Here is a 23,014-nt window from a genome sequence, read left to right as displayed (position 1 = left end):
CAAAAATATTACAATCTTTTCATCATCAACACAGAACTATCCTTCTCCATTTAGGATTTCTTAAGAGTCCATTGTTTTAAGGCTTTTATTCATATTGCAAAATTTGAATATTTTGTCTGGTGAAAAGAAGTGGCCTGCTCACTCCTCATGTAAGGAGACTTGAGCTCAGTGCAGGAACTCCCAGGGTTGGTAGAGGATGGCAAAGCCCAGGACTGACTTAGGTAGGAGCACTCAGTGATGAAATGGGGGAAAAAACTGGGATAAAAATATAAAAAAAACTAAAAAAACAAAACGTAATACATGATTCGTTCCTGACGGATCAAAGACCCAACGACCCTACGACCGCATCCTTGTCCATGTGTGTCCGCATGTGTCTCTTCACCCTCGTGGCCGTGGAGAAACTCTTCTTGCAGAGCAGACAGCTGTGCGGCTTGTCCCCGGTGTGGGTTCGGATGTGCATGTTGAGGTCGGAGGAGCAGCGGAACCTCTTCTCACAGAAGGAGCACGGGTACGGCTTCTCCCCCGTGTGGACGCGTCTGTGGAGCAGCAGCTCCCCGGAGGTGATGAAGGCCTTGCTGCAGTGGGGGCACCGGTGGGGCCGCTCCCCCGTGTGAATCAGGTTGTGCCGCACGAGAGAGGTGGACTTGGCGAAGCTCTTGCCGCAGTGCGTGCACACAAAAGGACGTTGGCCCGTGTGGCTGTTTAGATGTTCCATCTGAGAGCGTTTGGTTTTGAAGCACTTGGGGCACTGAGGGCAGGTGAAAGGTCTGAGGTTGCTGTGGCTGCGCTGGTGTCTCACCAGCTCTCCGTTGGTGAGGAACGTCTTCTCGCAGGCGCCGCAGACGTACGGCCTCTCGCCCGTGTGGATCCGCTCGTGCCGCGTGAGGCTGGACAGCTGGGAGAAGCTCTTGTCGCAGGCCGGGCACTGGAAAGGCCTCCGGCCGTTGTGGGTCAGTAAGTGCCTGTTGAGGATTTGCAGCTGTGCAAAGCTCTTTCCGCACTCCGCACACGGGTACGGACGATCCCGGGAGTGGATCTGCCGGTGCTTGTTCAGAAGCCAGACGTGCGTGAAACTCTTCCCGCACTCGCAGGAAAAGGGCCGCTCGCCCGTGTGCTTCATCTGGTGCCTCTTCAGGTCCGACGCTCGGCTGTAGATCTTCTCGCACTGGGAACATTTGTACTGCCGTCTCACCACGTGGCTCTGTCGGTGCCTCAGTCGCTCCAGGATGCTGTGGAAGCTCTTGCCACATTTCTGGCATTTGTACTGTCCGCCCTCCGTCCCGGCTGCGTCCTCTGCCACCACCACCTCCGTCGGTAACTCCAGAGGAGGGTTGCAAGTCTGGCCGCAGGAGGTCCGTTCAAAATGCAGCTTGAGCAAGCCCATCTGGGTGAAGCGCTTGCCGCACTGGGAGCAGAGGAAGGGCCGCTCTCCGGTGTGGGTCCGCTGGTGTCGGGTCAGATCCCACGAGTTCTTGAAGCCCTTGGTGCATTCCCCGCAGGCGTAGGGGCGCTCGCCCGTGTGGGTGCGCTGGTGGCGGGTCACGTCCGAGGCTCGCGTGAAGACCTTGCCGCACTCCTGGCAGGCGTGCGGGTCGGGCCGGTCGTGGATGGGGAAGGGCTGGGGGAACGGCGGTCTCTGGGGTCTCTTCCTGGGAGGCTCCGCCGCCTCGGCGGCCTGTTGGAGTTGGTCGTAGCGCTCCGGGTGACTGCGCTCGATGTGCTGCAGCAGGTAGGACTCCTGCATGTGGAAGAACGGACACTCGGAGCAGGCGAACACCTGGGTGGACACCTCCACCGTCGCACCTGTTCACAACACAAATGACACAGTTGTGCAACGTTTACTATGCCCTCTTTTAATCCCTGTCATTTTTGTAGAAACGAGTAATAACATATCATCTGATGTCTGCATGGAACCCACTTCCCAAAACTTTAAGCAAACTATTAACATAAAAGAATTCAAATTGTTAGTAAAGAAACATCTGTTGAATAGATAAATATAAAACTTATTTAATTATTATTAAATAAATAAATACATAATGTAGATAGTATATTGGTATGTGTACATATATATATATGTATGTATGTATGTATATATATATACACACACACAAAGGACTGTCTCAGAAAATTTGAATATTGTGATTTTCTGTAATGCAATTAAAAAAACAAAAATGTCATACATTCTGGATTCATTACAAATCAACTAAAATATTGCAAGCCTTTTATTAGTTTTTTTTATGAGTTTTCTTTAGCTGTACTGCTACAGCTAAAGAAAACTCAAATATCCTATCTCAAACAATTTGAATATTCTGGGAATCTTAATCTTAAACTGTAAGCCATAATCAGCAATATTAAAATAATATTTTTTATTTTAATTTTCTGAGACAGTCATATATATATATATATATATATATATATATATATATATATATATATATATATATATATATATATATATTCAATTCAATTCAATTTTATTTATATAGCGTCTAATACAACAGAGTTGTCTCTAGACGCTTTACAGAGACCCATACCCAGAACATGACCCCCCGAGCAGTTATTACATAAACAATGGCAGGTAAAAACTCCCCTAGTGGGAGAAAAACCTTAAGCCAAACAGTGGCAAGGAAAAACTCCCCTTTAGGAGGGAAGAAACCTTGAGCAGGACCAGGCTCATCAGGGGGGACCCTCCTGCCGAGGGCCAGACTGGTGGGTCAGGGACGGCAACAGCACAGCAGGCAGGTGGAAGCAGCAACGGGATGACCGGGGGTGGGGACCGCAGGCCAGCACACAGCTCCCGAAGCTCCGGCCCAATCAGCAAGTCCCAGGTTGGGGTGCAGGGTCAGGAAAAGACTTGTGCTCCGTAATGCAAGCTACAAGCCACCCACGGCCACCTGCAGGACAAAAGAGAGAAAAGGGAGGAGAAGGGGGGGCCAGCAACGGGATGACCAGGGGTGGGGACCGCAGGCCAGCACGCAGCTCCCGAAGCTCCGGCCCAATCAGCAAGTCCCAGGTTGGGGTGCAGGGTCGGGGAAAGACTTGTGCTCCGTAATGCAAGCTACAAGCCACCCACGACCACCTGCAGGTTCCGGTGTCCGGCAAAGGATGCTGCAACATGGACAAAAGAGAGAAAAGGGAGGAGAAGGGGGGGCCAGCACAAGAAACCACAGGAGCGACTCTGACACACTGAAGTTTACACTACCTAGAGATTTACCAACACCAGCTAGAGGTTTACTAAACACTAACTATAGGCTTTACTAAACAGAAATGTTTTAAGTTTAGTTTTAAAGGTGGAGGTGGTGTCAGCCTCCTTAACCCAGATTGGAAGTTGGTTCCATAGTAGTGGCGCCTGATAGCAGAACGCCCGCCCTCCAAATCTACATTTAGATACTCTAGGAACTACGAGTAAACCTGCACTCTGAGAACGGAGAGCTCTGACAGGAACATAAGGCACTATCAGGTCTTGCAAATAATGCGGAGCTAAGCCGTTTTGGGCTTTATACGCAAGTAATAAAATTTTAAATTGGATTCTGAATTTTACGGGTAACCAATGGAGCGACGCTAACACTGGAGAGACGTGGTCTCTCCTGCTAATTCCTGTCAGTACTCGTGCTGCTGCATTCTGGATCAGCTGGAGCCTATTCAGCAAATTACTTGGACATCCTGCTAACAACACATTACAGTAATCTAGTCTAGAAGATACAAACGCATGAACTAGTTTTTCTGCATCACTCTGTGAGAGGATTTTCCTAATCTTTGCAATATTACGGAGATGGAAAAAGGCTATTTTACAAACCTGATTGACATATGGTTTAAACGACAAATCCTGATCGAAAATAACACCAAGATTTCTCACAGTTGCACTGGAAGCCATCGCAACACCATCTAATCCCTTCCTAAGATGCTCTGGACCAAGAATGATAACCTCTGTTTTATCTGAATTTAGAAGCAAGACATTTCTGGACATCCAGTCCTTGATGTCCCTAAGACATGCCTGAAGTTTAACTAACGGTTCTGTTTCATCCGGCTTCATAGACAAGTAGAGCTGCGTATCATCAGCATAGCAATGAAAGTGTATGCCGTGATTCTGGATTATACTTCCCAACGGCTGCATGTATAAACTGAACAAGATTGGCCCTAGCACTGAACCCTGCGGAACACCATAACAGACCCTTGACTGTTCTGAAGAAACCTCATGTACATGAACAAACTGGAACCTGTCAGATAGGTATGATTTAAACCAACATAGAGCTGTCCCTTTAATCCCAACAACATGCTCTAACCTGTGCAGTAAAATGCCATGATCTATAGTGTCAAAAGCAGCACTGAGGTCCAGTAGAACCAGTATGGACACTAATCCCTTATCTGAGGCCATAAGGAGGTCATTCGTGACTCGAACAAGTGCTGTCTCTGTGCTATGATGCATTTTGAACCCTGACTGAAAGACTTCAAACAGATCATTTCTATACAAATAGTCACATAACTGGCTTGAAACTGCCTTTTCCAGAATTTTAGACACAAATGGAAGGTTGGAAATTGGTCTATAATTAGCTAAGGTGTCTGGGTCAAGAGAAGGTTTTTTAAGTAAAGGTTTAATTACTGCCACTTTGAAAACCTGTGGTACATATCCTAAACTTAGGGATAAGTTAATTTGGTCCAGTATTGTCGTACCAATAAGAGAAAAAAAATATGTTTGAATAGTCGAGTCGGGATGGGGTCTAACATACATGTGGTTGACTTAGCTCTATTAACGAGTGAAGTCAGCTCAGCTCATATATATATATATATATATATATATATATATATATAAATTAATATTTATTAAAAATGGTTATTGGTCCAAACTATGATAACTATACATTGTTTGAATTTTTTGATGTTATAAAATGTATGAATATTAGTATTGTTTTATTTATAACTAAATGTTAAACGGAATTACTTTTAATTTTTTCTTTATTTTCTGTTTTTCCTTTTCTTTTTTTTTATATGCTACCTCTTTAGGTTTGCTTTTAATATTTTTGTTGTTATGTACTGTGTATTATGTGTCGGACCCCCAGGAAGAATAGCTGCAGTTTTACTGTAGCTAATGGGGATCCAAATCAAAACTATAATCTATAAACAATCGGATTGTATCAGCCAGAGACAACAACATATACGTTTAACCCTCTCTGTGCTTCTATTAAACTAACATGGGCACTACTTAGTACCCCGGACTGATGCTCATCCCCAGAACTTGATGAACTGATCACGAGCAAAAGTGACGAGCTTTAAAAAAGAAAAAAAACAGAGATTTTTGAGTTTTCTGGTCTGAATCATTCTTGAAGTCACTGAGTTGAGCATGAACTGAACTTCTCTGTTTACCAGAATACTCTGGAGGGAAGTTTGCGGTTATCTGTCCGGCGGTTATAGCCAGACCAAAAGTGGGTCATAGAAGAGGACAAGAATCTGAAGTACACAAGCAAACCTAAACCAACACGACTGAAAAGGAAAAGAATCAATGTTTGTGAAGAGACAAAATCCAGACATTGATCCAGGAGAAATGTTCTGGTATCAGCCAACATTTCAGCTTGTATCCGTCTAGTTCTGAGACCCATTATGACTGAATGATTCTATTGTTTTTATCCTTCTTTCGCTGCATGTGTGTGTTGTGTGTACTGCTGCTGCTCAAAGTGAATTTCACCACTGAAGGATGAATAAAGGAAAATCTAATCTAATCTAATCTAATCTAACAACCAATGGCTGCCGGTCAGTAGAGGGCGCTAGGGCGCCGCCCCCATCCAATTAAGAGAAGAAGAATAAAATAAAAATACAATAGAAAACATACTGTAAGATGCATATAATTATTAAAAGAAGGTGTGATTTCAGTCTGTGGGTTACTGTCAATAGTAATTAAATGTTGTTTAAATATTTATTTGGTTCCAAAATGTTTTTTATTTTATTTTATTTACTTCCGGAAGTAAGAAGCGCCGGTGAAACAGAAGTGTCTCCAGCGTTGATAAGCACGTTAGCTGAAGATCTTTTAATTGGTTTGAATTAGATTCATAAAGGGACGCAGTCGTGTCCCAGAAACTCAGTTATCAGCAACGAATCCCCGATCAGTATCGTGACTCGTATGTTATTGTTTTTTTAATCTAATGTGATTGCACAATTCATTCCCCGTCTTTTTTAGAAAATCAAACTGAACAAACCAGATTTTCTGTTTGTTTTAAATAGGTTAAATAACACTTGCTTTTGAAATAATATTTGTTGATTTTTGTATATTAATAGGTCAATAGTCGTCAATAGGTAAACTCAGTAAGATTGTCAACATGTCTAGCAAGATTGTAGACCAACAACAATTTACGGACCTGTGGACCTCCCGGGCCCAAACATCTTTTATACCCTAGTAGAGCTCTGCTAAATAAATTATAGATGCATTATTCATTTCATAATCCACTAGGTTTGGTGTGAAGCACTTTAGGATCATTGTGTTAATTGATGTTATTGTACAGTGTTGTACTATACTGCACTTAATTGTTCTATGTCGAATTGTCTTGTATATTGTTCTGGTTTTTTGTTTTTGACCATGTATTCTGACTGCCACAGATGCAAAAAGAATTTCCGAAAGGACAATAAATTGAAACTAACTAACTATGTATACCAAGGTCAATTGCGCCCCCCCCCCCCAAAAGATTTTCTAGCACCAGCTGCCACTGCTAACAACACATGTAAAAGACCCTGGCAGTGGATGTAAGATATCTGACATGCCCAACAATGACATTAGGAAATGGAGTCTGCTAAATGTGTGTATGTGCAACAGCTGCTGGTTGTGCATCAACTTTTAAACATGCCTGACAGATGGAGTTTAGATGGAGTTTACCTTGACCACCGAGGGACTGGAGGCTCCGGTGGTGCTGCAGGAGAGACCTCAGGTCTTCAGGATGGGAGAGCGCTTGCAGGCAGTCCCTCAGTACGGAGGGGGCCGAGGTCAGCCAGGAAACAGTCTGTTCGGGGGTGAAAACAGACTCATCAGTGAGAACGGGACGCTTTAAATTCATTCTCATTTCCATACAGTGAGTTTAGATGGTCAAGTGTGACGAAAAAAGGATTTTTTTTTGTTTTCTTCAAATGGGGACAATCATAAAATGTATCATTTTTCCAGGCAGTTGTGATTTCTTTTCCTACCTGCCCCAGATCTGGCACCGGCAGGAGTCTTTCCAGTTTAGAAAGAAATTCCCATACGAGAAGCTGCATGTCTGTGTCGTAGCTGAGGCCGTACTCTGCTGGAAAAACCTCCTGCCAACGACAAGAGGACAGGGCCACTTCAGATTACCACGCAGGGAAACAGTCACAGAAAAGAGACATTAAAGAGCACGAATCTTGAGATCTTTTAAGCTCCTAGAAAAAAAAAAGAAAAAAATCATGGTTTATGTTACACCCATGATTTCCTGAGTTTGGGGTTTTTTCAATTGCTAAAAAGGTAGAATAAAAAAGAAAAACACACAGCCCAAAACAGCAATGCCATGCATATGTGGTAAAAATAACACTGTGAGGGGGAGAAAATAAAAGATATAAAAGATTTTGAGCACAAATCACTGTTACGTGACTGAGATATGAATGAATGAATAGATGAATGAATGAATGAATGAATGAATGAATGAATGAATGAATGAATGAATGCCTTTTTATTGTCATTATACAATGTACAATGAAATTGTAGAGCTTTTCCTGCTCAGTGCAAAACAATTAAAGTAAAAATAAGTATGTAAAAAGTGCAGAAATGCTAAACATTAATATAAGAATATAAAGTCTCCAGACATTTATTGTAACTGTACATGTTGTATCTTGTATTTGTTCAGGACATTGATGCTTTTGGAAACAAACGTTTCCTCAGTCTCAGTTGCTTTTAAGTTTCTGTTGCACCTGCCAGACGGCGACAGCTCAGACGGCTGAGAGCTGGGAGAGCTGGGAGAACTGGGATGTGAGCGGTCCTTGGTGACGCTGCGAGCTCTGCCGAGGCCCCGGCTGGAGGAGACGTCCACCAGGGAGGGGACAGGACAGCCGACTGTCCTCTGAAGCCTCTCTGTCTGCCTCAGGGCCGCTCCCGTACCAGGTGGAGACCGCTACATCAGCAGGCTCTCCTCGGCCAGCAGCAGCTAACCGTCCAGATTGTTCCTCCTGAGGACTCTCAGGAAGAGTCGACACAGGAGAGGTCGTCATGGATCTGGACTCCCAGGAACCTGAACGCGTGGTCTCTATCCACATGTTCTCGTTGATGAACAGAGGAAGTGGGACGGTTCTGTTCCTCCTGAAGTCTATGATGATCTCCTTTGTCAGATTGTTGTCAGGTTGGGAGCCTCTGCACCTCGTCTCTATAGAGGGAATGCGCATGACGTCACAGATGCGACTTCACAGCGGGTTACGCCCACTGAGTGTCAGAAAGACTGAGTGGCAGAAAGACTGAGTGTCAGCGTAAACTTTCAGTTTGAGCAACTGGAAAACATCTAAAATGGGAAAGAGCTGTTGTGCGAACGACTGTACTCATAGATTTAGCAAGAAATCAGAGTTATCGTTTTACAGACTGATGAAAAATAAGCTTAAGAGAGACAAATGGATCGCTGCAATTCACAATAACAACAGGATTCCAGGCACCGAAACGTGGATTTGTGGTTCCTATTTTGTATCAGGTAATGTTGGATTTTTGGGTAGCTAACGTTAAACGGTCTTTTATATTTTTTCTTTTATATTTTTAGCCGGGTGACTGCCAATGGAAACTAGCTTTGTAGCTAAAATTGGGTGCATTTGCATTTTTAATTCTAAATGTATATGAATGTACACTGTCCCTTCCCAAATAAACTGAATTGAATTGAATTAAATTCGGCCAAATCATAAAGTTCGGTGTCCTCATCACTTTAATTTCTACAACAAATCCTGCCTTGAAGTCGGACCAAGCGTCAAGACTTTTGTAAGCCTTCAAGCTTTGCTCCGTGAATTTCCCCGGCGTAGAAATTAAGTACATATAAATATCAGGAAACTGGATTAGTGGCCAAATATTAATGTCCATGGACCACTGGTTCTTGATAACTGTACCAAATATTAATGTCCATGGACCACTGGTTCTTGGGGTAACTGTACCAAATATTAATGTCCATAGACCACTGGTTCTTGGTAACTGTACCAAATATTAATACCCATGGACCACTGGTTCTTGGTAACTGTACCAAATATTAATGTCCATGGACCACTGGTTCTTGGTAACTGTACCAAATATTAATGTCCATGGACCACTGGTTCTTGGTAACTGTACCAAATATTAATGTCCATGGACCACTGGTTCTTGGTAACTGTACCAAATATTAATGTCCATGGACCACTGGTTCTTGGTAACTGTACCAAATATTAATGTCCATGAACCACTGGTTCTTGGTAACTGTACCAAATATTAACGTCCATGGACCACTGGTTCTTGGTAACTGTACCAAATATTAATGTCCATGGACCACTGGTTCTTGGTAACTGTACCAAATATTAATGTCCATGGACCACTGGTTCTTGATAACTGTACCAAATATTAATGTCCATGGACCACTGGTTCTTGGGGTAACTGTACCAAATATTAATGTCCATGGACCACTGGTTCTTGGGGTAACTGTACGGGTCACTGTCAAGTCCAACTGTCTTTAATTTAAGAACATAATCAGCTGTTATTCCGTCTTCTCCACTAGTTGCAGCTGTTTTTGCCACTCAGTGGGAATAAGGGGGCTGGTCCAGTGGGGAAGTGACGTCAATGCAGACCCTCTATTGGCCGACTCGTCTCCCTTGGACATCAGTGCAACCACGGTGGTGTCGTCAGCAAATATGCCAATGATGTTCTTTTTGTGGCCTGCAGTCGTGGGTGTAGATATGGTACAGGAGGGGCCTCAGCACGCAGACCTGTGGTGACCCAGTGGTGACCCGGTGGTGACCCGGTGGTGACCCGGTGGTGACCCGGTGGTGACCCAGTGGTGACCCGGTGGTGACCCGGTGGTGACCCGGTGGTGACCCGGTGGTGACCCGGTGCTCAGTGTGCAGGTGGAGGAGAGGTGGGGGCCAAGTCTCACAGTCTGGGGTTGGTTGGTCAAACAATCCTTGATTCATGAGCAGGTGAGAGGAGATTGTAGTGTTGAATGCTGAGCTATAATCCAAGGAGCATCGCAGTGTAGCTCAGCACGGCGTGCAGAGCTATGGCGATGGCGACCTCTGTGGATCTGTCCGCTCTGTAAGCAAACTGATGGGGGTCAAACGTGAGGGGGAGACCATCCTTGATGTGCCTGAGAACCAGCCTCTGGAAACACTTAGGGTGCTTTTAGACCTGTGTCCCGTTTGTTTTGTTTCGATTCAGGGGCTAAATCGATACAGTTGTTAGGTTTTTCGTTTGTGGGGTTTGTGTTCACAAGGCAACCGTCTGTAGTGGTTCAAAGCTGTTATCAAATGCCATGAACCAACTGTTCTCTCCTTGGTCTGAAATGAACGTGGAAGGAGTTTCCTCTTCCGTACTCTTCCGTAAACAACAATGGTTATGAGTGAGTTGAGTCGGTTGCTGTGTGGATTATGTTCTCACTGCAAACGAACCGCTCCAGGTCTGGAATGGAAGTGAGCCGAGACCACCTCTCCTAGGAGATCTCGGCTCGCTTGTTTTGTCCCGCATCCGAGCGCGATTGCTGTGTTCACATATACCAAACCAACCGATCTTTAGCCGCTCCCTGTTTCAGAACAACTGCTCTAAACAGGACAGGTGTGAAAGCAACCTTAGTGATCACGGGTGTGCGGGCAACAGTAATCATTAAGGCTGGTTGTGGGTACATGTACATATCCTGTACTTATTAAGACAAGTCTTCAAAGACAAATAAAGCAGAGACCCGTTATTGGTTTTCTGTGGCGTGGCTTTATGAAATCTTGCCGTAGCAGGCTAAAGAATGAAAATGTCTGAGGTACAGGAACCCCGAACAGCTGACAGATTAATATCAGGCTCAAAGAAAGCTTTCCAACTGGCCCTTTTGTAGGCAGCCAAGGCTGCCATTAAAATCCCCCCCAGCTGAACCTTCGATCAGTCATCTGCCAGTGGAAGCAACCTTCGACATAAAAAAAAAAAAAATCAACCATAAAACCTTTTGAAAGTGTTTCCAAAACGTGACAATGGGTGGACATTCCCAAAACCTGTATAGTTCCTAATAGAGCTGCATTTGTTACAGAATCTGTCAATTTATGGTTTCATCAATTAATTTTGTTGTACACAACATGTTGCTGTAAAGGCCTTATGGGCAAACTTAAAATGCAGTAACTGATGAGCCAGACGTTTGGAAGATGAGAAGTTCAGACAGATTCCCAGTCAGGCTCCAAACCAAGTGGGACGAATTCCCCTTGACCGAACTGAAACAGCTCCTACGGTGGGAGATTTATTTGTCATGAATAAATCATAGAAATATGATCTGGTCGTTTTACATTTCTGTAAAGATGGGATGATTATTGAAGCGGCCGTCCCACAGAACCCTGTGTGCCTTCCCATCAAAGTGCACCCTGAGATGAAAAAAGAAAAGGGTTTGCCAGGGAAAGAGAAAACATCCTGAAAAAAACCAAAGCCCATCAGGGTTAAAAATATTAGTATGGACATGTTTATCTGACCGAGAAGGAAAAACAAAAGCTTTAAAGCCTTTGTGCCATGTGAGAGAACATTTAAGAAAAGTGTACCCCAGGATAGGGATGGGAATCTAGATCCGGTTCTGAACAAGAACTGGTTCCCAGTGTTTCAATTCCTTGGAATCGTTTGGAAATTTTGCAAACGATTCCCTTTTCGATTCCAGTGGGAAAGAACGACGTCATTACGCACGTTGCGTAAGCCAGCAGTCAATAGTACACGGCGCCCAAGTGATGAAATGCTTGACAGTCCAGTAACATTTCAGTAAAAAAGACGACAACGAGACATCTTGCAATACTTGCCAAGTGAATATTTCATCAAAGGGCGGAAATCCTACCAACATGCAAAAACATTAGTGCACACAACATGCAATAACTATCAATCAATGTCGTGTTTTCGATCCGCTCCGGACCAACATCACTAATTCTCAAACCAGCAGCAGCAATAACGTTAGCATGTCCTTGGCTGACTCCATGCAGGTAACTAATTAACTAACATGCCTATCATATTAGTGCCATTTGCCTCATTGTTTTCCTTTTTCCCCAAACGAGAATGGATAAGGGAATCGATTAAGAACCGAATCGTTAAACAGAATCAAAAAAGTTATTGGAATCAGTGGCTGCTGGTCAGTAGAGGGCGCCGCCCCATCAAATCCATCAAATCAAGCGAAGAAGAATAAAAGAAAAAGAGAAAGAAAAAAAAAACATGCTGTAAGATGCATATAATTATTAAAAGAAGGTGTTATTTCAGTCTGTGGGTTACTGTCAGTAGTAATTAAATGTTGTTTAATTCTTTATTTGGTTACAAAATGTTTTTTATTTACTTCCGGAAGGGGCGTTTGGCGGAAATTGGTTTGAATCAGATTCGTAAAGGGTCATGTGCGTCCCTTTTTTAATCTAATGTGATTGGACAATTCATTCCCCGTCTTTTTTAGAAAATCAACCTGAACTACACAAACCAGATTTTTAAGTTTGTTTTAAATAGGTTAAATAACACTTGCTTTTGAAATAATATTCGTTGATTTTGTATATGATCAATTATCTGTAAGAAAGGAACGTTATCTTTTCAAATATAAATTCCAGACAGAACAATGGAAATGTTAATGTTTTTCTTCTCTCTAATGTGTAAAAATAAACTGAACCCAAACCAGGAAGAAAAAAAACAATACAAAATAACAGTGGATTGTTGAAATGATAAACCCGTACTGTATGTTCAGTTTTCTTTTTCCACTGCAGCAGAACTGAACTGCTTCACTAAAACTTATGACCAATAAGCCATTGTTGTTGGATGGTTACATTTTTCAAAAATTAAAGAACCAAAAAATTATTTTCTAACTTTCTTTTTTCCCTATTGTACCAAACTTGTACCGTTACACCCCTATGTATGCCAAGGTAAATTGCGCCCGCCCCCAAAAACTTTTTGCACCAGCCGCCACTGATTGGAATCATAGAAATCGTATCAATTCCCATCCCTACCCCAGGAACTACAGGACCATACTTGAAGACAACAGTTAATAACTGGGCTGGTTGGGGCCCAGTCGCAACAATGAATGTCTTTGAGACAAGTCTGAGAGGATAAACTAGTCCTTGTCCAATGGGCCGCCAGGAACTTTTCAGAAGACACATCAAACCGTATTTTTAAAGCCTGAAAATAATGCTTGAAATTTAAGTACAGCTAGACCCCCCCAAAGGGTTGCAACTCTGTAGTGTCTTTACGCAAATATTAGACCTTCTGTTATTCCATATAAAATGTGTACATAACTTGTCAATGTCCCTGAAAAACTGTGGAGTCACTGGAATGGCAGAAAAACAAGAATTAACCCTGGGGGGAATGTTCATTTTCAGCGATGAAATTCTACCACAGAGAGCAATTTGCAGAGCGGAGCATCTGCTCGGGTCATTCTTAATCTGCTGTAACGTGACACTAAATTTGTGCTTTTTAACATGACCAGGGGAAGCAAGAGCATTCACAAACTTCTTAAAATAACCACGGGTCACCTTTCTGTGAAAGTTTCTCCATACAGGCATCATTTGCGTCATTTGCAAGAAAAAAGTATGTGAATTTGAAATTAACTTGCTTTCTGACAACAAAATCTCTGAAGAACTTCTGTGATGGATTTATTTGGATGTTTAGGTTCATTTTTGTGCATGACCATGGCAGCCACATTGACATTACCCCCCCTACCCTAATTATTTTGTACCATTTACAGATATTAAATATTCATAATCATGTGTCTTCTCTCCTTTTTAAGAGGCATGGTCCACATGGGCAAAGGCTTCTTATAAAACAGCTACATTTAAGTGTTTGAGGGCTCATTTCATTATTTGGACTCGAGGTTTGCAAAGTACCGCCTCCAATTAGCTTTTGTAATCTATAGCTTATGTTACTTTTCCCTCCAGGACTTTGGATGTTTGCAGAGTGTGTTCAATAAAGACATGAAAAGTTCTGTTTGTTGTGTCTTATCAACATCAAGCACACTGTTTGTCTATTACATTCACTTAGAAAAACATCATATCACACTTCATGCACCGGTTAATTACAAACGGTTCAAATACCTTTGCATACATCAAGTGTGCATGAAGAGAGGGTTTTTGTTGCTTGTGAGTTACAATTACAACAGAGGAAAGCCTAAAGTGGTCGTGTAAATTGTACTGAAGGTCTAGAGAAGTTATAACTAGTAGGAACATTAATTCATTAATGATAAGGTGCAGGATTCCCGTGAGAACAGAACAATTTCCAAATGAGTTCATACCTAATGGCACATTAATGTTTGCATGCAGTCCAGGGATGTAATGTGTTGACAGTGATGCATTAGCAGTGCAAACCTCAGGAGATTACTATCTGGGTAATGGAATCATGAGGACGCGTATTAAATGGTGCATTTTTCAAAGCCTTTCCTTGCCTGGTAAAAGTGTTCCCTCTCTGCTGGGTCTTTCAGTAGCGTCTGGGTGAGTTCTATAAAAATGGCCTCTTCTGCATCCACTTCTGCATCCCCACTCTGAAAGAAATCACTGTCATTAGGACCACCATATCATGCTTGATTTTAGATTTCTTGACCAACAGACAGCAGAGGGTCATTGTGAATGGTTATTTGTCTGACATTGTTGTGACGAATACGGGTTCACCATAAGGGTGCGTACTGTCACCTCTTTACATTTTATATACGGACAGCTGCAGATCTTTTTGTGACGGCAGCTTCCTTGTCAAGTTTCAGAGTGCCGAACATAACCATGGTGTGGCACTTCCTGCATTTGTAGATGGGTGTAAGGACAACTTTTTAGAATTGAATGCATCCAAAACTAAAGAAATGTTGGTAGATTTTAGACGTAACAACCAGGCCTTCACTGAGAGTGTCATGATGGAGAGAAGATTGAAATTGTCAGCTCCTATAAATATCTGGGCACTGTGTTTGACAACCAGCTTAAATTTGATTTCAACCCTGAAGCAACTGGTCAAACGTGGACAGCAGAGGATTCATCTCCTTCGTATGTTGAATTCTTTTTCCTGTGAGTCCAGTGATTCTCTGTCGTTTTTATCAGTCCTTTATTGAAAGCCTTTTAACTTATTCTTTTATTTGTTGGTTCAACAACTTGTCACTCAGGGACAGAAACAGTCTTAACAGTGTGGTGAAAATCTGTTCCAAGATTATTGGACTCAACCAGAGAGACCAGGGCTCTCTATGGGAACAACAGGTTTTGAGGAAGACTCAGAGTATTCTAGGAACTTCTGGGCATGTCTTAGAAAAATAATTTTCACTGCTGCCTTCAGGACGTCGTTATGCCTAATCTGTTTGTAATGGTAATCGCTTTTCCAAGTCTCTGCTGTCCGGCTATTAAATTTATCCTTATGAGTTTGTTTGGTATGTGCATTTAGGTACTGTGTACCGTCTAGGAATGATATCATCCGGTGTTTGTATAGACTGTTTTTTTTTTTTTTAAATTAATTAATTTATTGGTATCAGCACTTTTTAATGCAATAAATTGCAGATTTTTGCACACAGCTGCCAACTTTCTCTCTGTGTTTCTATTGAATATGTTTGTTATGTGTGTGTTTAGGCACGAGCTGCCAGGTCAAATTGCCCTTCAAGGGATAAATAAAGTTGTCTTCAATCTTGAATCATATCAATCGGTCAGCAGTCCATCTGATCAATAATCACACAAGCCTGGCCCTGTGCAGAAAGCACCGGCATGTTCCCATCTTACCTCTGACATGAAAATGTGTGTGCTGTGAAATCACTGCTGGTACTTACACCCGAGTACCCCAGCGGACGTATCCGCTCCAGGTGAGGCTGCACACACAAAACGTTAGCCGTTTCCTCACTTCTACACAACTCAAGAATAATCTGAAAACCAAGATGTCAAGAGAAATAGCTACTGATGAAGTATTCCCCCTTGCAAAACTTTTGATAAATGCAAATGTGATATGCACCGACTCACTTTTGCTCTCAATCGGAGAAGCAGCTTTCCTCGTTGCTTGGGACTCAGCAGGTCTGGGACCGACTCTGTCACCAGGGTCACAAACTCATCCAGCTTTCCATAGTCCAGGACATGTTTCTGCTGAGCCACTTGCCACATGGCTGCAGACAGTAGCCGCAGAGGAGGGATCAGCAGTCTCAGGGACGACAGCGGCAGGAAGATATCTGCTGACCACAATGACAGTTTCATTGTTTCATTGTTTCATTAGGATCCCCTTTAGCTGCAGCTATTCTTCCTGGGGTCCGCCAACATTTTAAAATAATACAGTACTAAAACATAACATAATAAAAGCAAACCAAATACATTTCCACTAGATAAAAAGAATATCAAATTAAAAATACTGTGCAGACATTCCACAAAATTAAGACAGCGAGATGAGAATATAACACAACACAAAAACACTGCACAGTTAAGAGTTCATCTGAGGTCGTCAAAAAGTCTGAAAAGCAGTTCACAATTTCATTTCATTTGTAGTCTAGAACAGTGGTTCTCAACCTTTTTTCCTTGTTTCCCCCTCTACCTGTGTCTAAGACCAGCCAGGTCCCCCGACCCGCACGTACTAGCACCAAAATAGTCTTTAATTGAAAAAAATGAACATTAATTATGATTTTTTGATACATTTCTCTTTGGTTTACTCTGTATACATATGACTTTGTTTTTCTCCAATGTCACCAATGTATAAAATATGCACAAAAGGACATAAAAGGACATAAAAATATTTCTAAAAAATGTCTCTTTTAATATGAGACCAACATTTTTTAACATTTTTCCTTTAACAACCGGTTGGATTCAGTGTATAAAAAACACTGAAAAATAAAAAATATTCAAGACATTCATAAATTATTCCTAACAATGTCTTATGAATGACTCATTCTCAAATATAATTTTTACAACTGCATAATTTCAAAGCAGACAAAGATTCGCGCCCCCCCCAGAGATCTCTGGCGCCCCCCCAGGGGGGGCCCGGACCCCAGGTTGGGAGACACTGATCTAGAACTTCACAACTGATCTAATACAGAAAAAAAGAAAGAAAAAAATACATTCAACAACAGTCATAACCAACTATGTTTCAATTTCCAGCAGGTCAGACAATCAGTCCCAGCAGCTGCTTGTTCAAGTGATCTCTATTTCAATGTTCTATAATTGTTACTTATACTGATTCAAAAGATGTTGCTTGACTAATAATTTGAATGTTCTTATGCTGTTTGTTTGTGTGATGCGTTTGGGAAATGAATTCCACTCATACATGGCCCTGTCAACAGTCAACAGTGCTTTTAGCAGCATTAGAATCACATTTGGCAGCAAAATATCCTCCAGCTGCAGTAAACACGTTAGGATTTGATGTTCAAGGTGTAGTGGAATTATTTGCAATTAACCCTGAAATAAAATAATGAAAAGGTTTGAAATAGGAGAGACTAGTGAGTGAGAAACCCCAAATCCCCACAGAGATCATGTTCTGGCTGGTAAGAAAACTGACTGAAAAGTGCAAGAAATTAAACAAAACACATTCAAAAAACTGTTTCCAGGGAACGTTTCATATCTGTAAACTCCCATTTCTACTTTGTTACAACAGGTTTGGGAACAAGCAAGATCCGAGAAAAACAAAAGGTGTAATTTGGAAATCTTACTTTTACATAAACCTGTGCCTGTGAATCCAGGCAGTGAGCACTTATGAATCAGTCCTGAGGGCTTAAATTTAACCACAAACAGTAAACTATTACGCCTTGCAACTACTTGTCTGGCGTTGTGCCAGAAGGATAATTTTGTAAGTGCATTCAGACAAGTCTGGGTGGAAGATTTGAGGTTCTTATTCAATATTTTTTTTTTTTTTTTTGGTGAAGAAAGTCAAAGTTTACTCATGTATAAGGCAAAGAAGAAAATAGTTGGAATAGAAAAAAAAACAAATTTTTTCCAAAAAGCATTAGCTGTACACCCACAGTATGGTGGAGAAAAGACAGCAAACATAATAGTCAAGGGGCAACTTTATAAAAGAGCCTCCGTTAAGACTTTTGCTCACATGTCTGGGTAAAGTTTGACAACCTATTTTTTTTGTTAGAACAAATCTATAGAAAGAATTTTAGGGGTGTTGTCATCTTGAATTTTTTAGCTGGTGACCACTAGAGGCGCTAGAATATCCAAGTTCTCAATTCAGGCATATGGTCAGTTTTGGTCAACGTGTACAATTTGTATGCATAATTGTCAAGATTAAAACATTGTACATCTAAGGAAATAGATAAAACAATACTAAAAAAGCCTTTATGAATCATATTGTAATATTTTAGCCAATATTGGATACAAAATATCACTTTTTTCATAGACGTTTTTGACACAGGATTTCATAGAAAATGTGTTTCACTGCAAAAAAAAAAGGAAAAAAGATGGTTATTATGTGTGTGTTAAAAACGCCTATAAAAAAGTTTCGACTTTCTTTCTCAATTTCAACTTTTTTCTCAACATTTCAACTTTTTTTCTCAACATTTCGACATTTTTTCTTGACATTTCGACTTTTTTTCTTGAAATTTCAACTTTTTTGCTCGACATTTTGACTTTTTTAATCGACATTTTGACTTTTTTATCGAAATTGTACTTCAACATTAATTTCGACATTTTGACTTTTTTCTCGACATTTAGACTTTTTTTCTTGAAATTTCAACTTTTTTGCTCGACATTTTGACTTTTTTCTCGACATTTCGACTTCTTTTCTCGAAATTTCGAATTTTTTGCTCGACATTTCGACTTTTTGCTCGACATTTCGACTTTTTTGCTCGACATTTTGAATATTTTGCTTGACATTTCGACTTTTTTTTCTTGAAATTTCAACTTTTTTGCTCAACATTTAGACTTTTTTCACGACATTTAGACTTCTTTTCCTCGAAATTTCGACTTTTTTTCTCGACATTTCGACTTTTTTCCCAGACATTTCAACATTTTTTCTTGACATTTCGACTTTCTTTCTTGACATTGACTTTTTTTCTTGAAATTTCCACTTTTTTGCTCGACATTTAGACTTTTTTCTCGACATTTAGACTTCTTTTCCTCGAAATTTCGACTTTTTTTCTCGACATTTCGACTTTTTTCTCGACATTTCAACTTCTTTTCCTCGACATTTCGACTTTTTTTCTCGACATTTTGACTTTTTTCACATTTCTACTTTTTTTCTTGAAATTTCAACTTTTTTGTTATTATGTGTAAACGCCTATAAAAAAGTCATATTTTTTAACCAATATTGGACAAAATATAGCAATACAATTAAAAAAAATGTTTTCCTATTGATGTTTTATCCATTTCCCTAAATATAAAATCTTGAACATTGAAGATTTTGCATATAAACTGTACATTTTTACCATTATTGTGACCATATGCATGAATTGAGTATTTAAATGTTACAGCGCCTCCAGTGGTCATCAGCAAAGAAATCCAAGATGACAACACCCCTATTATTCCTCCTAGGGGTTCCTTCTAACAAAAAAATAAGGTTGTCAAACTTTACCCAGAAGCGTGAGCATAGTTATCAATCTTAGGGTTTGCCCCCTGACTGCATCAACAGCATTGATGCAATTCAGGTAAGTCCATAGCACCAGACAAGGCCAAATGTTATAATTAATAAGACACATTTCCAAATACAGTGTGATTAAATGTTGTAATTCCCATCCAGATCAGCTCAACAAGACCAAGAAAAGATGGAACATCACCACTCAAAGGCAATAGAAAAAGAGTGGACCAGGTGCTCGTTTAGGGTGTGACTGCTGTAAAATGGTGCTCTTGGATCGGACCCGGGAGACAATGTGGAAAAATAGAAGCTAAAGATCCAGGCACTCGAGACGAGGTGGATAAAAAGATAAAGCCTTTATTAGAAGAGGGCTGCCAACATAACCCATATAAATAACCACAGGTGTGGTAATGAGCACAGGTGAAAACAATCACTCATCAAGGAGAAAACACAGGGGAACCACATAGTGACATTTTAAAGTGGTATGGGGAGTTACACTCATCATAGGGCTGGGCGATATATCGAGATTTTAATATATATCGATATATTTTCAAACGCGATATGGTACGAGACAATATCGTTTATATCGATTTAATTTTTTTTTTTTTTTTAATGATTTTGATATAGCTTATTTTGTGACAAATTGACTTGAATGTTTTATTTGAGATTTGCACAAATGTTTTTTTATTTGCACAACTGTCAACCTCAGTGGAAAAGTCTGCCTGTTACTGTCTACATTGTATTAATTGTACAGTGTATTTTAGTTTAATTGTTATGCAGGAAAGGGATATTTATTTTATTTTATTCAAGAAGCATTTTTATTCTAAATATGCAGGCAGTTTATTTTTATTTCATTTGTTTTATACATTTTGATATTGTGCAGACCTCTGTTAATAAAGGTACCTGTGTGAAATTTGGCACGAGGCTTTGTATTAAAACTGACTGTTTTTTTAAGGGTTTGCCTCAGAAAAAAATGAAGCTAACAGAGATGCTAACAGAGATGCTATGCTATAATGCTTTGGGGGAAACCTCAATTATGTCACAGAAAAAATATCGATATATATCGAGTATCGCCATTCAGCTAGAAAATATCGAGATATGACTTTTGGTCCATATCGCCCAGCCCTAACTCCTCACAACCAATAATCATTGGAATAAAACATCCATATAGTACACAAAGAAAGCGCCGTACATATGAGCATAACATGTCTACAACCTGTGTAAAGACAGGTCTGAAAAAGAAAAAAACACTACACAATACGAAACCAAAATCAAAAGGAAAGAACATGACAAGCCGACAAAGGACGGCATATATTAAAATAAGCTACAGTAGCCATAACCACAAGGTGAAGGCTGCATAGCAAGCAAGACTATACCAATGACAGGGAAGCAGTAGGCTACATTGAACAGTCAGATCCCAATAGACATATAAACCAAAACGACCTACACACCAAGATTCATAGGAAACAAATGGATCAAAGAAGGCCAGATAGGCCGAAACATGTTGGCAGCCCTCTTCTAATAAAGGCTTTTTTATCTTTCTATCCACCTCGTCTCGAGTGCCTGGATCTTAAACTTCTATTTTTCAGCACTACTCAAAGGTTTAATATTGCAGATGTCTTTCCAGATCATAATGAATATAAACACTTTTGATGAGTAAAATATTGAAGTAGTCACTGGATAGAAAAGAAATATAAATCACATTGTTTTATTAGCTCATATTAAATTGAGTATATATATAAAAAACTAAGTTTAAAAAGCTCTTGACTGGGAAAGGTGTTTATCTAATTTTTTTTAAAACTTTATTAGCAAATCTTGCTATACAAACACCGACAATAGTGTGGAACAGCAGATACAATGATGGAGTAAATTATAAAAAATATCTAGTATGAATAAGAAGTCATAATGTAAATAATGAAGGTAACAGTCATAATAATAATAATAATAATAATAAAGATGAGTAAGTAAATAAATAGAGAATAAAATAAATACATAAATAAATAAAACAAGTATGAGGAATAGAATCAGATGCATAGAAAACAATAAGGAAAGGTCAAGACAGTTATAAATAAAAGGTTAGTCAGAGGATACAGGGAAAAACTTTTCATAGTTGATTAAAAATATATTGCTTTTTTTGTTGTTTATCAAATAAAGAGATTTAAGGATAGAATTCAATACTAGTAGAAAATGGGCAAATTAGGAGTAGCTATACAATAAATATTAGATCTCCAGCCCTGAATGTTCTGCTAACAATCACAGCTGGTAGCTTTGGCTTTGGCCAGACCTCTGCAGGTTTAACACAGCTAAGATACAAGTATAAGCATGAGTTATGTAATACACACCTGTGTTCTGTAGTTGACCCGCACTTTTCATAATTTTGGTCGTTTTTAACACCTTTAAAAGCCGCTAGGAAACTATCACAACATACAGTAGCAGCAGCGTGGAACTGCTGCCTGGGCCGGAAACGCTAACCCGCCTTCAAAATAAAAGCACTGACTTGGAGTACAAAGGTTTATACTTCAGAGAAATACATTTACAGGACTGTCTCAGAAAAAGTCATACATTCTGGATTCATTACAAATCAACTGAAATATTGCAAGCCTTTTATTATTTTAATATTGCTGATTATGGTTTACAGTTTAAGATTAAGATTCCCAGAATATTCTAATTTTTTGAGATAGGATATTTGAGTTTTCTTAAACTGTAAGCCTTGATCAGCAATATTAAAATAATAAAAGGCTTGCAATATTTCAGTTGATTTGTAATGAATCCAGAATTGTATGACATTTTTGTTTTTATAATTGCATTACAGAAAATCACAATATTCTAATTTTCTGAGACAGTCCTGTATGTGAAAATTGGTTTGCCAAGTCAGTAGAAAGTCACTATTCAAAATGTGCAGTACATCAACCAGGCCTAACATGCACACATGGTCCCTAAATACAGATATTAAAACCATATGGCAAACTTTGATGAAATCATGGCCTTTATGCAGGAAGGAAAAACACTTTATTTGTATTATTATCCATGTGGAAATTTCCAAAATCTCTTTTTCTGCCTAAAAATCTTCCATAACAGTGTTTCTTGTTAAGTGTAGTCTTAAATCCCTTGCATCATCATTGGTCCCATCATGAACTCCTCATATGGCTTCTAATGACAAAACACTCATTTCAACATGTAAGCTGTCTTCTTCTTAGTGCTTCCTTATTAATAAAAACAGGAAAAATGTCCACACAATATTAGAATAGATAAAACAGGGCAACATTTACAGTAATAACATTGTCTCATTGAATTTACAATCTTTATATTTTACAAGTCCAGAAAATGGCAGTCAGTAAAGGCGTAGTAGGTTTTTAAGAATGGGTACACTTCAAACTTTTATCTTCTTCACGGCCA

At 40.1% G+C, this 23,014-nt stretch overlaps 1 protein-coding gene across 1 annotated transcript; it reads right to left on the bottom strand.

The window, feature by feature from the left end:
- Positions 1-319: 319 nt before the first annotated feature.
- On the bottom strand, positions 320-16,317 carry LOC133424170 (zinc finger protein ZFP2-like). Its single transcript, XM_061714619.1, has 6 exons — positions 16,090-16,317; positions 15,903-15,995; positions 14,556-14,651; positions 7,165-7,275; positions 6,860-6,983; positions 320-1,803 (listed from the first exon to the last, which is right to left on the bottom strand). The coding sequence occupies exons 1-6, from the start codon at positions 16,315-16,317 to the stop codon at positions 320-322; spliced, it is 2,136 nt and encodes a 711-aa protein (XP_061570603.1).
- Positions 16,318-23,014: the final 6,697 nt, after the last annotated feature.

This window comes from Cololabis saira, chromosome 23 (genome assembly GCF_033807715.1).
Source record: "Cololabis saira isolate AMF1-May2022 chromosome 23, fColSai1.1, whole genome shotgun sequence".
NCBI lineage: Eukaryota > Metazoa > Chordata > Actinopteri > Beloniformes > Belonidae > Cololabis > Cololabis saira.
The sequence above is the reverse complement of the archived record's forward strand: the minus strand, read 5'-3'. Positions and strand labels throughout refer to the sequence as shown.